Genomic DNA, 16,811 nt, shown 5'->3' on the forward strand with positions numbered 1-16,811 from the left:
CGCCGTATTATTTATTTAGTAGAGTCAGGAACCGGGCTTGTCAGTCTAATAGAAAAAGGGTAGAGTGATCGACGATGAGAGGTGCACTCTAACAGGAACATTCAAGGGTTAGTTGGCTAAGTATGGGAGCACAAGTGTGAATGGGACGAGCTCATAAAAGTCACCTAAACCTAAAAATCATTCATTCTCTCATTTGTGCAATTGAAGAGTGCTCTTGCTCCATCTCCATCTTCTTCTTCATCTCCTTGTGTGTGTGTGTGTGTGTGTGTGTGTGAGAGAGAGAGATAGAGAGAGAGAGAGAGTGCGATCAAGCATTGCGACGACGGCACGGCAGCAGCGAAGCAGTTGAGCGCGGCGCAGTGGCGGCTCCTTCTTCTTCGCGACGAGGAATCCTCCACGAAGGCGAGCGTAGAGCGGTGAGTGACACACCCTTGCTCTCTTGAGCTTACTAGATTAGTCTAGTTGTGTGCTTGGAGCCATTTGTGGCTCGCACACTATGTATCGGCATGTCCCTTGCATTGACACGTGCGACAGAAGCGCACATTTTTTTGGCGTCGTTGCCGGGGAATGCCTTGCATTAAGCTTGAGTAGCACTCTATGCTACTTTGTGGTGCATTTTGAAATGTAGTAAAGGTAGAGAAGGAAGGCGTGTGTGTTGAGAAGGAGTTTGTTTTACTGTTGTGTATTGTTTCGTTAATAAGGTATTGAAAGGTACTGTGTTTTTTCTGTTCATAAGGTGTTTTCTCTGTGATAAGGTGTTAGGATTAAGGTAGTAGATCCATAATGTTAGTTATGTGTAAAGTACAGTAAGTAGTTCTGTTAGCTAATGAGTTGTTGTAGTAGTGTGTTAGTGTGTAACAGTAGCTGTATTAGTTGTAAGTAGGTAGGTAGGTGTGTGTGTGCTCGCGCGCACATCGCGGCCGCGACGACCGTATCCCAAAAAAAAATTTAAAAAATTAAAATTCTAAAGGTAGGACTGGGATCGGGAATATCACCAAGACCCAAGCCCAAGCCCACGCTGAGGCTCGAGCCTCAGTCCCCCTTTAAAATTATGTATTTTAGCCTCACGTGTAAGTAAAAATTGACCTTTTTGAGGACCAACGGAGCTTCAGGTAACTGAACGTTGTGCTATAAAGCACACCACAACCCCCTAAGCATTATGCTCGTTTTGAGCTATCACAAACTCTAATCCAAAAACTATCAATAAAAAACATTTAAAAAAGAGTGAAAACGGACGCCTAAAAAAGTAAGCAGTTAACCTTCGAGGTTATTTACCGACACTTGTAGGGTGCCAAAGGCACATGCATCTGCTCTTTGGTCGTGTGCTAGAGACCGAGCAACTGGAGAGCATTTTGACTTACGCGAGTTCTCAATATCCACCTACCTTAGGTTCCGGGCCCTCGACGGGGACCCAAGGTAGTACAAACCAAGACCCAAACATAGTGGCTAGTGACTCTTCCTCTAACTACAACGTCATGGAGGGTTTTCCAATGCCTAATTCCGATAGCTCAAGCCAAGACATGCATGCCATGGGTCCACGGTCCGGGCCGAACGTGCTTAGCCACTTGAAGGAAACCTTTAGTAGAGCCACTCACTCCGAACATGGAGCTAACAATGTAAATGAGGGGGATGGGGAAGTAAATTTTTCATTCATGACCAACGTAGACCTTATGCTCTTAGAGAGTATGCACGTGAATACTCCATTGACTGCACCCCCTGACTCTTCAGAGTTATTTTCCTCCGAGGTTATATTACCTGATGGTAGAAGCCTTGCCGAAGTGCAAGAGGTTGAGGGATATATCATCGCGGCTAGGGAAAAGGAAATTGAGAGTTTACGCAAGGCGGAGCAACAAAGAGAGTTAAAAGAAAAAGCTCCTATGTCAATATCATTGCTAGGAGAGCAATCAAGTGCTCCTGAATTAGCGACCACTAAGGGTCAACCCATAGAGAGCCACATTGCATCTAGTTCAAAGGACACCCCTAGCACCTTAAGCGTAGATGGAGTGATCTTAAATGAGAACTGGGAGTACGAACTACAAACGGAAACTCTAACCGACCTATATACAGGTCACACCTATCATGTGGGTTGGTTAGATGTCCTACAATCCACAACGGGTGCTACTAGTGTGGAGGATCAACAACAAAGATTTGTGAGGTCATCCATAGAGTCATTGAGCTAGAGAGACAGAACAAGGGGATCCACATGCATTCAACGGGTCTCATGAGATTCTTGGATACAGGGAAGGCTAAACAACCAACCTTATCGCAAATGGAGACTCCCTCGGTAAGTCCAATGGATCCCCCATATGTTGTTTCGCCAGGGGTCTCAGTGCAATCTGAGCCCACCAATGATAGCTTTACTTTTCAAAGTCTAGCTCATCTTTCCCTTGATGACGCCATGGCTGCCATGTCTACTTCAATGATGGGCATGCCAAGAAACACGCCATGGACCTCATTTGTTAGTAAAGCACTGCTACATGGTAGTTCAATGCCTGCAACAGTACCTACAAGTGTGCACCTATCATATACACCTATAGGTCATCGTACTCGTGTAGTCCCTACCCGTCCCATTGTTTCAACAACCTATGCTCCACAACCACAACACCCAAGATCTTATTTCCATGGGACCATATCGGCTAGAATTAGCATGTCACATACGATGTCTGTTATGCCTAGGGCCACACATATGAACTTTGGACCGCCACATGGCACAACACCGTACCAAACGTGGAACCCAAGGTCTTCCTATGTGCCAAGTCCAATGCCAAAAACTACTCCACATGTAGTCTCTGGAGCACCTCCACCCACGGTTCCTGCTCACTTAGGTGACTTGGCAACATTTGCTCAAGCTATCGGTCAATCTATTGCTGAGAATATGCGTAACATGCCTGATAGAGAACCTAAAAGTAAGGCAGAACAAATAGCCAAGCTCACACAAAAATTTAGTGGAGACGGGGATGTGAAAGCATATCGAAATGTTTAAACAAATATGCGATTCTCTAGGAGAACACAATGACCTGCACATAAGAGTAATGCTTTAAGCCTAACCTTAAGTGGGAAGGCAGGGGATTGGTATAGAACCCCAGAAAACCCAATGAGAGGAAGGAGAGTCGGTGAGAGACTTTATTAGTCGCTTCAAGCATTTGAATTCTCGTTGTAATCCAAATGACCACTTCAATAATAATCAATTGCTTGATAGATTCATTAGGGGATTACAGCATGAGGATATCTACAATGGCCTAGTCATTAGAGGTATCACCACTTGGGAAACAGTCACCACCAATGCGATCCAATTGGAGGATAATTTAATGATTTAAGGAGAAAGAGTGTCTGTTGAGCCTAAATCTATTAGCTCGCAAGCATCGAGGCATCAACCAATGACCCTAAAGCTAAGGAGCCAAAGATATTTGAGATGACTTTAGCAGATCTCACCAAGGCCATTCAAGAAAGTCTTAGAGGCAATCGTGCTCCAAAAAACAATCATATATATCCAAGAAGGGAGCAACAGTGGTGCTCAGTATGCTATGGACCGCATAGTACCAATGAATACCCTACTTTTAAAGTAAAATTCAATGGGAACTGCAATGCCTGTGGGAGGTATGGTCATCAAGCTAAGGATTTCATAGTATTTAAGAGCGGGATGGCCAATAGACCAAGTTTATCATGGACATACACACCTCGAGTGCCCGCATTGATGCCGGCCCGACCCGTTGAACAAATGTCACAAGACATGGTCCCTAGGGCCTAGAATGTTGTTCAAACAACACCCTTACCACCTCCAGTGCTAGGACCGCAACCACCACATCCAAGAATCACTTCTATGAATCAAGTGGGTTGTGATTCATCTATTTCTTGTTTGGAAGGCTATGGGGAAAATATAGACCCTAATATTGCCTATGGGATGGATGCGCTTGAAGAAAGTCCACAATACTACATGGAGGACTATTGGGGACAAGTCAAACATGTCTATCAAGTAGCTGCTCTTGCTGCAAGAGACCAAAATATCAATTACACTGCTAAGAGACCACCTCTTCAATGCTATGAGTATGGAGGTCCACATCGTGTGGCCAAGTGTCCTAATAGGCTACAAAAGAATGCCACACTAATGAAAACCAATCAAGCGAGCACATCTACAATGCTGATACTCATGTGTAATCAATGTGGCATAGATCATTTGATTGCCCAATGTCCAAATAATCCAAATGCACCAAAGATCACTCCATTAAACTTGATTGAGGTTATCGAGGAGCCATCACAAAGTACACATGTGGTACCAGTAAACATACTCACATGATCGATGCTCCAAAAACAAAATTATATTCTTGAGGAAAGAGACACAGCATCAATTGCCCAATCTCAGAAAAATTAGAAAACATAAAGGAAGAGATCGCAAAAAGCAACGAAGTCAGACCCCAGTTCAAAGACCAACATAGGGACTGGTGAGGACCCCGTATATATGAACGTCGATGCTGAAGAGGATTCTAATTCAGATGAAACCATGGAGACCAAACGACCACTAAGATAGAAACCAATAGGGAAGATCTTCATGAGCCACAATGGCCAGGATCCAAGAAGAAGATAGGAACTTATCCAAGCCCTACAAGGAGTTCAAGCGAGTCAAGCAATTAAGGATTTTGGTAGAAGATGCCCAAAGGGATCTAGAACCATCACCTAGGCAAATCCAGATTACAGACACCATGTTCCCTATGCAACAACAACCTCACCAAGTCCATAGACCCTTGGCCATACCTAGTGTCATCCAAGAAGAAAGTGACTTAAAGTCATAAAAAGTGGGCATACTCACTTCTTGATGGAAAGAATGTTTACAGAGGGACTACCTGATCCTATCAAAGAAATGGAGATCCCATCTTCCCCACATCAAGGGACTGAAGCCCAAAAGGTGCCGTTAAACATTGCCAAATTGATGGATTTCATGTCTTCAGAAGTTAGAACCACCATCATGTCCAAATTATATAAAGACCCTGAGCTAGTCTCAGCTCTTCGAGCCTTCCTCAATGGAGAACTAAAGTTTGGGCTACCACAATTTTCACAGATGGATGGATCTATGGAGATGCCAATAGAGGAGGAACGCTTAGATCCACAACCCAACCTAGATGAGAACCTTGTGGTAGAAATACCTGTTAACAAGTTGGGATAATACTTTGAGGGCGATGAATTCAATGCAACCATACCAATCACTACTAAGGGATTAACTGTGAAGGGAATCCTTGATGGCGGCGTTGGGGTTAGCATTGTGACTAAAAATTGCTGGGAAATTATGGGGAGACCTCACCTTGGGACCACAACCATAGTAGTAAAGATGGCCAACAGGTCTATTGTTAAACCTATTGGGATGCTAGAAGATCTAAAGATCAAGGTCTTTGGACATAAAATAAGAGTTACCTTCATTGTTATGGATTTCTCCAAGCACACTATGGCATCTGAGATAATCTTAGGACGTCCTTTCATGAGGGAAGCAAAAATGGTGCATGACTTGTTTAAAAACCATGTCTACTTGCAGTTTCAAGATTCTATCATTCAAGTGGATCTGGTAACTGGTTGAGCACATCCTCTAGGAAACATGTTTATAATTGATCATAGATCTGACACGACAGTTCACTCGGTCCCATTGCAGTATTGTTACAGGTGTAAAGCGGACACTGATGTTGGGGAAGATTCTCCTTATATGGATGTACTACCTGGGATGACTGAGTCAGACAATGTGGATTGGGTCCACCTAGCGGCAACCATAGACGCTTGGAGAAACAGGGGGACGACGTGGGTAACACCTGAGGGGGATGAAATGCCACCGCTCGAACCCTTAAATATGCTAGAAGCAATGCATATAGCTTCTGTCAAGACTCATCCTGATATAACAAAGAAAACATACAAGTGGGTCCCTAGATCTTCTTTAGCAACCATGGTTGATGCTAAAAAATAGAAGCCGTAAGAAATGTCCCACTCGCTCCAAAAAATGTAAGGAAACATGGCGGTGGATTCCTAAAAGACTATTGGAAGCCCAAAACTAATATCAAGGAAATGATCAAATCTGGGTGCCAACACATTGGTGCACCCAGTTTCTGTCGACACATGGAAGTGCCAGTAGACAGCGGTGTGAAATTCAGTAGCATGATGGGGAAATGCTTGAGCAGGTGCTTGATGCAGAGAACAAAAGATCTTGTTGTGAAGTGTATGCCAAATGTGATAGTTAGCCGATCCAGCTCTTGATGCTCTCTACCATTCAAGCTTTATCAACTTGCACTTGAAGCTCTCGGTGGAAGAGTATGCCATATGGAAGCAATTAGTCAATCATTGCCCAATGGTGTTGGAGTTATGATGTGTATGCAGAGAGCTACTCCATTCTAATGAGCTTGAAGCTCTTTGGATGCTTGGAAGGCTAGCAAATCTCTCATTGGAGGACATGTCAAGAAGTTGCGATGCAAGGTTGTCGACAATCATAAACGGTGGTGCTCTTCCCAGTGTGTGGAACCTCGGAGTCGAAGGCCTTTAGAGAAAGGAATTGCGGGGTGCCAATGCGGAGTTTTTTGGCTTCGATGATTGTAGGTTGCAAGGACGTGTGAAAGGAGGCTAAAGTTGAGTTTTTTTATAATAATAAAAAACTAGGTGAGCTCCATGGCAGGATGACGAGGCCAGTAAGATATGAAAAGTAGTTGCCAAGTGAGGGATCACCAAGAAGGTGGCACCAGATTGCATGGGAGCAAGGAGGAATGGGCGCACCATTTTTCGGGCAGGCCAGGGACCAGAGACGGCGGGAAAGCACTGCAGAGGCCAGGAGCGACGAGGTCTACAGGAGGTTGGCGGCCTGGTTGGCCATGCAACTGCTTGGTGATGCCGAGAGCAAGTAGAAGGGAGGTAGAGGGTACAGAGGCCGCAAGGCCTGCAGCCCATCAAACCAAGGGCTTGGAGGGTGGCAGCCTCAAATTGCAGAAGGGAGCCGCCAGAGGGCCGATGAGGAGGACGACGCCACAGCTGCATGAGGGGCGGCCTTTGCGGGACTGAGGAGGGGCTGGTTGCTTAGGGCCAAAGGAGAGCACAGGCAGATGAAGGCGGGACCGCCATGGCGTGAGCAAGCTTGGGGAGGAGCTCTTGAGAGCGTCGTGGAGGGATGAGCTAACAAGGTGGTAAGCAGCCTCAAAAGCTGCAAGAATCGTAGCGCTAGAAAAAGGGTGCACTTGCCTTGGAGAGTCGCATGCAAGGTGCTTGAGAGCAAGGCCAAGGCGGAATCTACAGTAGCCTTCAACTGCATGAGAACAAGGCCGCAGGCTGCCATTCGAGCTATAGGGGAAATTGAAGAGCCATGAACAAGTGATGCAAGAAGGCGACCCAGGGAGAGTGATTCGGGACCGCAGATTACAGGAGGGACTTGGAGGTTGGCCAAGCTTGAAGCAACATCATTGTGCACATTTCGCTCAAGAAATTTTCCTTCATATTTGTCCATTATATTCAGTGTTAATCTCCTCTCTTACTGGTGTGTCTACTTTTATGGCGGGCATATGTATGTTTCTTGTTAAGTGAGAGGATGTCCCGTATTTGAGTGTGGTGCATACCCGTAATCTCGAAGTCTCTGATAGTGTTGAGCTTATTTATATATGCTTAAAGTTGCTATGAAGGGTTGAGGATTGAAACCATGATTGTTCATATGATGCTTGGATTGGGTATTAGGGATGGTTGGGTACGGGCTTGGACAATAGTAGGTTGCAGATTGTGAATCGAGATGTGTGTTAAATAGGGGATAGGGGTGCTGACAGATCACTGGGCTATAGAGAGGCATTGACCGAGTGTGCTGGTGGTTTTCCCATTTCCCCTTTTCCATCTTGTGGTGTCCCCCACTAAGGAGCCACTGATTGCTTCCTAACAAAGTGTTCGTGAATCAAGATGAAGAAGCTATAGAGAGGCATTGACCGAGTGTGCTGGTGGTTTTCCCATTTCCCCTTTTCCATCTTGTGGTGTCCCCCACTAAGGACCCACTGATTGCTTCCTAACAAAGTGTTCGTGAATCAAGATGAAGCAGGAGTTTGGTCCAGTGTTCAAAGGAGATGAAGATGGCGACGATTGGATTGCCGATTTTGAGTTATTTATGCTGACAGTATTGCAGATGCCAGGTGATGAAGCGAAGCTCCGGACTTTACCTTTGGTGCTGCGAGGTAAAGCAAAAGTTTGGTTCGATGGCTTAGAAGATGTGCATAAGCAGAACTGGATCGGATTTCAAGAGCACTTTCTACAAAGGTGTCAAAAGGTGGTGTCAGCTTCGGAAGCAGATGCAAAGATCAAAGGTTTGCAGCAGGAAGTAAGTGAAAATTTCGATGCTTTTGTTGATAAATTTGAAGCTTATTGGGGGGATTTTGTGGCTACTACCCAAGCAACCAATGCGGGATACTTTAAGATGGAAAAGTTTCTATCATGCTTGCATCCTTATGTTCGTGAGAGAGTGGAGTATGAAGATCCAAAGACCTTTGATGAAGCTGTCCAAGTTGCCAGAGCAAAGAGTCGAAAGATGAAGAAGAAGATGGAGGCAGGATTGCTACAGCCTACAATCATGGTAGCCAGTGTACCTAGGCCCAAACAGATTGATGAGCATCAAAAGGTAAAAGCTCCTTTTTTTATTGATATGAATGTGATTAAAGCGCGTGAAGATGATGCCAGGCTAGCGGAGGTAGAAGAAGTGCCAACCAGGTCTCAAAAGATACAGCAAGGCATATTCAGAGTGCCACCCAGTTTGCTTCCTCAAGAAGACGAGGTGATAGAAGATCCTAAAGAAGAGGTGTCAGTTCTAGAGCCAGCAACGAGGATGACAGCAGTGGTGTAAGAATCAACAAGTTTAGAAGAGTCTGAAAGCTCTCATAGCTCCAACAGCAGTTTGGATACAGATAGCATGTGGGAGACAGAATCCATCTCTTCTAAGTATGAAAGTTATGATGTTTTTCACGTAGATGAAGTGGAGCAAGATGTATGCGAGTTGCCTGCCAGCTAGCTAAAGGTCGACGAGAAGTATAGTGTTTCACCTTGTGTGAATCTACCAGTCGAGCAGCCCTATCTTGTGTCTAGTGGTGGTGAGTGCTTGCTAGAAGAAATGTGGTTTGATTGTGCATCCAGTTTGATTGAAGAGCAGGTTGTTGAGGATGACTTGCAAAAGCTAGGGACACAAACTGTGGTAGGTCAAGCTGATTTGTCTATGCAGGGGGTGGGGCAACCTTGCCTTGATGGGCATGTCGAGGTGTACTTTGAAGTTTCAAAGTTTGTGTGTAGCCGTGGAGAGTTAACACCGTTAGATGACTCTATGGAAATTGATACACGTGCAGCCTATAGGAGTGAGGCTCCATGCAGCGAGGAAGGTGCCGCCAACCTTGCAAGTGATGAGGTATTTGAACAGGTTGAAGCTCTAGCAAGTCATGCTCTTAAGTCTGAAAAGATGGTTTTGGAGCCATGTTTAGAGGGTTGGGATACAAGTTTGCAAAGGGATCAGGTTTGCTTGGCTATGCAACAGGTGAAGGCAAATCGCAAGGTTTTGCTACTTTATGTGGTGCTATGGATACATGTGTTATTGGAGGTTGCTTTACAGGTCTCTTTGTGTCAAAGGGACAAGGTTTTTTTTACGTGGACTATACCATGGAGGGTTCTGTATAGCATGTGACATGATAGCTGCTTATGGTACAAATGCTTCAAGTGGGAGAAAGTATTCTTATGGTTGGCACGAAGGCTTGTGGATACAGGGTGACAAAGCTCCATGCTATCGAGGGCTAGAAGGGTGGCATGTCTATTGGCCTACAAGTGCAAAGGAAAGCTTGGATATACATGCTTTACAGGTGGATGGCCATGGCCAATATTTTTTTTTTTATCCAGGTGGAGCCTACACTATGATTGGGGAAGCTGTAAGCTTTCCGTTTGATCCTGGCAAATGATGCAGAAGACGCTTTTCTCTCTATCCTATCCTATTTATATAGCCATTATCATTATTTTTCTTATGCAACCTATGTAGCTATTTTATATCATTCTCTCTATACATACTTATTTTACCAAAATAATGCTATGGTGAGCATGCATGCTCAACGAGGGGTTGGGCAATGATCCCTCGTTGGGCAATGATGGTGCACCCAGTCCTTGTCGACACATGGAAGTGCCAGTAGCAACGATGTGGAAGTCAGTAGCATGATGGGAAATGCTTGAGCGGGTGCTTGATGCAGAGAACAAAAGATCTTGTTGTGAAGTGTATGCCAAATGTGATAGTTAGCCGATCCAGCTCTTGATGCTCTCTACCATTCAAGCTTTATCGACTTGCATTTGAAGCTCTCGGTGGAAGAGTATACCATATGGAAGCAATTAGTCAATCATTGCCCAATGGTGTTGGAGTTATGATGTGTATGCAGAGAGCTACTCCATTCTAATGAGCTTGAAGCTATTTGGATGCTTGGAAGGCTAGTAAATCTCTCATTGGAGGCTATGTCAAGAAGTTGCGATGCAAGGTTGTCGACACTCATAAATGGTGGTGCTCTTCCGAGTGTGTGGAGCCTCGGAGTCGAAGGCCTTTAGAGAAAGGAATTGCGGGGTGCCAATGCGGAGTTTTTTTGGCTTCGATGATTGTAGGTTGCAAGGACGTGTGAAAGGAGGCTAAAGTTGAGTTTTTTTATAATAAAAGAAAACTAGGTGAGCTGCATGGCAGGATGACAAGGCCAGTAAGATATGGAAAGTAGTTTCCAAGTTGGGGATCACCAAGAAGGTGGCACCAGATTGCATGGGAGCAAGGAGGAATGGGGGCGCCATTTTTTGGACAGGCCAGACCAGAGACGGCGGCAAAGCATTGCAGAGGCCAAGAGCGGAGAGGTCTATAGGAGGTTGGCGGCCTGGTTGGCCATGCAGCTGCTTGGTGGTGCCGAGAGCAAGTAGAAGGGAGGTAGAGGGTGCAGAGGCCGCAAGGTCTACATCCCATCAAACCAAGGACGTGAGCAAGCTTGGGGAGGAGCTCTTGAGAGCGTCGTGGAGGGGTGAGCTAACAAGGTGATAAGCAGACTCAAAAGCTGCAAGAATGGTAGCGCTGGAAAAAGGGTGCACTTGCCTTGGAGAGTCGCATGCAAGGCGTTTGAGAGCAAGGCCAAGGTGGAATCTACAGTAGCCTTCAGGTGCATGAGAACAAGGCCGCAGGCTGCCATTCGAGCTATAGGGAAATTGAAGGGCCATGAACAAGTGATGAAAGAGGGCGCCACAAGAGGTAGGCCACCCAAGGGAGGAACTGCTGTGAGAAAGCATTGCAGAGAAGGCGACCCAGGAAGAGTGATTCGGGACCGCAGATTACAGGAGGGACTTGGAGGTTGGCCGAGCTTGAAGCAACATCATTGTGCACATTTCACTCAAGAAATTTTCCTTCATATTTGTCCATTATATTCAGTGTTAATCTCCTCTCTTACTCGTGTGTCTACTTTTATGACGGGCATATGTATGCTTCTTGTTAAGTGAGAGGATGTCCCGTATTTGAGTGTGGTGCATACCCCTAATCTCAAAGTCTCTGATAGTGTTGAGCTTATTTATATATGCTTAAAATTGATATGAAGGGTTGAGGATTGAAACCATGATTGTACATCTGATGCTTGGATTGGGGTATTAGGGATGGTTGGGTACGGGCTTGGACAATAGTAGGTTGCAGATTGTGTATCGAGATGAGTGTTAAATAGGGGATAGGAGTGCTGACAAATCATTGGGCTATAGAGAGACATTGACCAAGTGTGCTGGTGGTTTTTCCATTTCTCACTTTCCAACGTGGATTGTGTTCTTACTTGTCATTTGACCCATGTGAGCCCAATCTCGTAGCTCCAAAATGAATCAACGATCGTGGAAAGAAAAAAATCACATAATTCTATACATCCGCTCTAGAGCTAGTTTGGGTACCAAAGAAAAAATGATTTGTTCCACCTAGCTCAAGAAGTAGGGAGTCCCACGAAGCTTCTAGCTCCTCATGTAATGCATCCATGGAGGTAAAAGCTTCTCCACATCCTCCAACTACAATAGTGAACCTCCATAAAGCTACAAAGGAATCCACACCTCCCAGTGTTCAAGAATCACCTGATGAACCACTTCAAGTTCAATCCTGGGAGAGTACCTTACCACCCTTGCAACTCAATGAGGCACCTAAGGTAATAGAAAACTACTGGCAAAAATCCTCACCTATTACCAACTGGAACAATTGGTTTCAAAGGGTGACGAGCACATTTCAAACAATATGACCTACCCAAGGAAGGGGGGAAGTCTTTATTCACATCAGCCTATTGAATTATTTCCCTCTTACCCTTCTTTCCCCGACCTCTCAATCACCAATCTTAGGGAATGTATATATAAAGCCTTATACTCACAAAAACAAGACAAAAATAGTAAAGAGCAAGAGCAATTAGCAAACGAGTATGCACAATAAAATTCAAAACGTTGACCATACCTACACATTCACATCCGGTACACTGAAACAAAAACCTATGCCATCAAACACCTTTGATCCAGCCTCATCACTCGAGTGATGGAGGGTACGTAAGATTAGTACGATAGGAGTGTTTATGTTTTACAGTTTAGTGATTAGCAAAGTTCTTTCTTCCCACTGATGTGCCTCCTAGAGGTATTCTCTATGTTTCTTCGTGTGTACAGGAACGTGTTGCTGTGGTTAGGATTTGGACCTTCATGGAATCTTTAACTCGCTCACTCTTCAAACCAAGCGCGATCATCAACACAAACAGGTCTTTTTTATCCATTAGCATTGTCCCTTATCTTTTTTGCATCTATATTTGTCTACTTTAATTGTGATTGGTAGCATAATATTCAGCACATTTGCTTAGTACCAAACATTAAATTCAATGTAATTTTTTGCCATAATCACTTGTCTAGGTTTAAAAAGCAAGCAGTCTGACTAAGCTAGTTTGACCAAGCTAGGTGTTAGAGATCTTCTCTTAATACCATGGGGAATGCCTTCCCAATAATCTGTGGTTACTTAGCTCTTATTCCAATTTAGGCAGCATTGTGTGCAATGCTGCCTACTAAGGCTTTCTAGTGGGCTTAGTCCCTATTGACCTTTACCTTAAGTATTATAAGAGGAGCTTACTAGTGTGATGAGCTTGGGGAGGGTAACAGTGTTACATGACCTCCCAAAGTTACAAAATTAAAAACGAACAAACAAAAAAATCAAAGTGCCACAATGTAAAATCTTAAGCTGGAAGAAAAATATTAGCTATACTTGGCTCTCGCGATTAAACAACTTAATTGACCAGAGAAAATTGAGAAGCTTACCCATGGTATTAATAGTCGATCTTTAGTGTCTTTCGATCGTCGTAAAAATTAGCGACCCCGAACTTGTTTAGTTTATTATCTTTACAATTTTTTATGCATTTGATTATATTATAATTTAATGTTTATTGCTGACAAATGGTTTAAAATTCTATTACCAATCAATTTGTCTAACTACAATTGCATATACTTTTAATTTGTATATGAGAATGTAATTACTATGCCAATGTTGTTTATTTTGCAGTGTGAACAAAGCTAGGGACATTCATCTCAAATGCTCTTCCACCTCGATGAACGAGCTTCAACTCAATAGCTTCCGAGGATGGAATCTACATTAGGAAGGGGGGCATGTTAACCCTCACGGCTCACGGACACCCTATCACCTACGACAGATAGGAAAAGGGTAGAGTGATCTCCGATGAGAGGTGCACTCTAACATGAACTTCCAAGGGTTAGTTGGCTAAGTATGGGCGCCCAAGTGTGAATGGGGCGAGCTTATATAAAATTCACCTAAACCTAAAAATCATTCATTCTCTCATTTGTGCAATTGAAGAGTGCCCTTGCTCCATCTCTATCTTCTTCTTCTTCATCTCCTTGTGTGTGTATGCATGAGAGAGAGAGAGAGAGAGCGATCGAGCATTGCAACGACGGCACGGCGGCGGCAAAGCGGTTGAGCATGGCATAGTGGCGGCTCCTTCTTCGCGGCGAGGAATCCTCCACGAAGGCGAGCGTAGGGTGGTGAGTGAGCGTAGGGTGGTGAGTGACACATCCTTGCTCTCTTGAACTTGCTAGATTAGTTTAGTTGTGTGCTTGGAACCATTTGTGGCTCGCACACAGTATATCGGCAAGTCCCTTGCATTGACACATGCGACAAAAGTGCACATCATATCCATTTGGCAAAAGGATGGTACCTGACAGGTCTTTAGGCCCTAATCAATTGAGAAAAGCATAGTCAGATAGACAAGGTTTATAATGGATAGACTCTAGTCACCAAGTAACTTGAGTCTGAGCCATTGAAAAGGGGTCCTAGCCCTGTCTCCCATAGAAAGCATGAACTAACACAATATTCTGACGTTCCTAATTCTCACCTTCTAAAAGAGAGAAACCCCACATGCCTTTTTCCCCATAATTTTCAGAGGCACGTACAATTGGGACTTCTCGACTCTTGGCACAATGAGTCTCTAGTTTCACTTCTTCTATCAATGAGCAACAGAGAGTTTCTCAACTAATCGAGACCACCCTTCCTTGACTGGCAACCTGAGCCAGTATCCAATTTCCACCCCCACACTCACACTTTGTTTTTTGCTTGTTTCTAATTACTACAACATGATTGTTCATACGCAAAGTTCCTTTTTATGATTTCCATCACAAGTTCGTTAAGATATCCCTTCAGCCATTATCAAATCGGCACAAGGATAATCCTATCCTAGTAAAAATACTTGACAACATAAATGATTGACTATTCCAATATTCTGGAGTTGTAGAAACTTCCTCCAGCGGATGTTCACTCCATCCGTTGTCAACTGGCCGCCCATACAACCAATCCATGACCCACCCATTCTTGAGTAACCCTCCGGGTAAAATCATGTATCCACCATGTAACCTGCAAGTCGTGGACATTTGAGCCCCTAATTGGTCAGCTCTGCATAACAAAATACTCTAGCTCCTGCAATAACCTCGCGAGCTATCTCCCAGTGATCAAGAGGGGGTTCTTCACTAGCTTCAATACTGGAATAGAATGAAGTTATCTTGCAATATATTCGCTAGGCAAACAATCTTTCCTAGATCAATCAATTAACTGTCAAACATTACTTTCCTACTTTATTTAGGTTCAATTTTAGCAAGACAATTAAGATCCTCATGCCGTAGTTTCGATTGGTTTTTCCCACATATTTTGGAAAGCTTCAATCATTCACTAGCTAACGTAATGCAATGCTTAATTAAATGAACAAAATGACTTTGAGCCTACCTCATCAATCCTTGCTCCCTCACTTCGTGAGATGGTCGGATCCTCCTCCCTCATGGGTTACCATTGGGAGCTAGTTGCTAGTATTCGCCTCGTGGTCATTAGCACCACCAAAGCGAGTTCTCTTGGGGGCCATGTCTCACTACTTGGGTTAGAAAAATCCAAAGAACAAAAGGATATGTGTGATGAACCATTTTCCACACCAATAATGCGTAACAATCACAAGTATTATGAGAAGGAGTAAACCTAATCTTACACATAACGATGAGCTATTTTTGAGACAACTTCTACATCTAGGGAAGTGCAAGAACTTAAAATGGTGATTCATGACATAACCTCACTCAAGTAGAGACTTGACTTGGGTTATGGATTACCACACACACACTTGCATAAAGCTTTCATTGAAAAGAGGAAAAATAACTTCACATAACTATGTATTTCAAGAGAGGATTATGGTTAGATAAGACCAATCATCATGATAATTAGGCTTAAGTGAATTAGAGAAGGAGAATTCTTTCCCTATTTATGTATCTAATGATACATAAGAAGAGGTTAATTCTTCATAATCTAAACACTTAATTATAAGTGAAAGAAAAGACTATAATCTCCTTATAAATACTTTATAGGATTACCATAACCAAAGCATGCATAATCCTCTTGTAAACTCATCATAAGGTTATCATAACAAGCATCTACCATATGCAATATGAGGTCATATTCTTGTATCAATTAGGGATGTCAATTTAATGTACAAAGAAAAAATATAAGCATGCATAGACTAGGACGAAAAGAGAATCAAAATCAATTTTACTATGCATATATTATGTGCAATTTGATTAGTGCAATAGGAGACCCTAATCATGCATCACTTTAATGTACAAAGAAGATTACAATCCTGCATCAATTTTAGTGCAAAAGAGATTGATTTTGCCCTTATTATGTATCAAATTAATGTACAAAAGTAGATCAATTTTTCAAAGATATGCACTAAATTCTATGCAAACCAAGGGGTTAATTTCACCTTGATTATGCTTCAATTAAGTGCATAAAGGAGAGAAGAACAATTCCTTCATTACTATGCACTAATATGCATGAGTGAAAAAGAAACAGCTCATCACCGAGATGTATTTCTATGCATCAATCAAGAGAGCAATTTAACTTTACTATGCATTATTATGCATAAATCAAGAGAATTGAATCTCCTTGAGAGATTAAGGTTTCATAATTCTCCTTAATCCAACAAGGGAGGTGTGATCAATAGATGAGAGGCTATTGACATTCACACACACATTGAGAGACACTATGGAATATAAATTATTGTAACCAGCTAGCATAGAGTAGTAGTAGGATAGGCTCGACATAAGACCTCTAGAGAGAAGAGGCTATGGATCAATAGGATTATCATAACTTGAAATTAATTACCCTTTGATCAAGCCTCCTTGTGTGTGCTAGGTGGCATAGATACGCTCCTCCAAGGACTAGCTCTGGCAGCAGCACTTCGTTGTAGAGATCTTGGGGTAGTGTGTGTGTCTAAAATTGAGTGTGAATGCCCTTTATACAGGGTTTGGAG

At 43.4% G+C, this 16,811-nt stretch overlaps 1 protein-coding gene across 1 annotated transcript; it reads left to right on the forward strand.

Annotated features, from left to right (window-relative positions):
- The first annotated feature begins 7,537 nt into the window (after positions 1-7,537).
- On the forward strand, positions 7,538-9,091 carry LOC147446114 (uncharacterized). The gene has a single exon (XM_086525423.1). It carries the CDS (start codon positions 8,024-8,026, stop codon positions 8,825-8,827), a length of 804 nt encoding a protein of 267 aa, XP_086381549.1. The 5' UTR covers positions 7,538-8,023; the 3' UTR covers positions 8,828-9,091.
- Positions 9,092-16,811: the final 7,720 nt, after the last annotated feature.

Source organism: Adiantum capillus-veneris, chromosome 12 (assembly GCF_014529385.1).
Source record: "Adiantum capillus-veneris isolate H3 chromosome 12, ASM1452938v2, whole genome shotgun sequence".
Taxonomy (NCBI): Eukaryota; Viridiplantae; Streptophyta; class Polypodiopsida; order Polypodiales; family Pteridaceae; genus Adiantum; species Adiantum capillus-veneris.

Bases quoted from the DNA above. Each gene is read 5' to 3' on its own strand.
- LOC147446114 (XM_086525423.1), top strand. From the start codon at position 8,024: ATGAAGCAGGAGTTTGGTCCAGTGTTCAAAGGAGATGAAGATGGCGAC.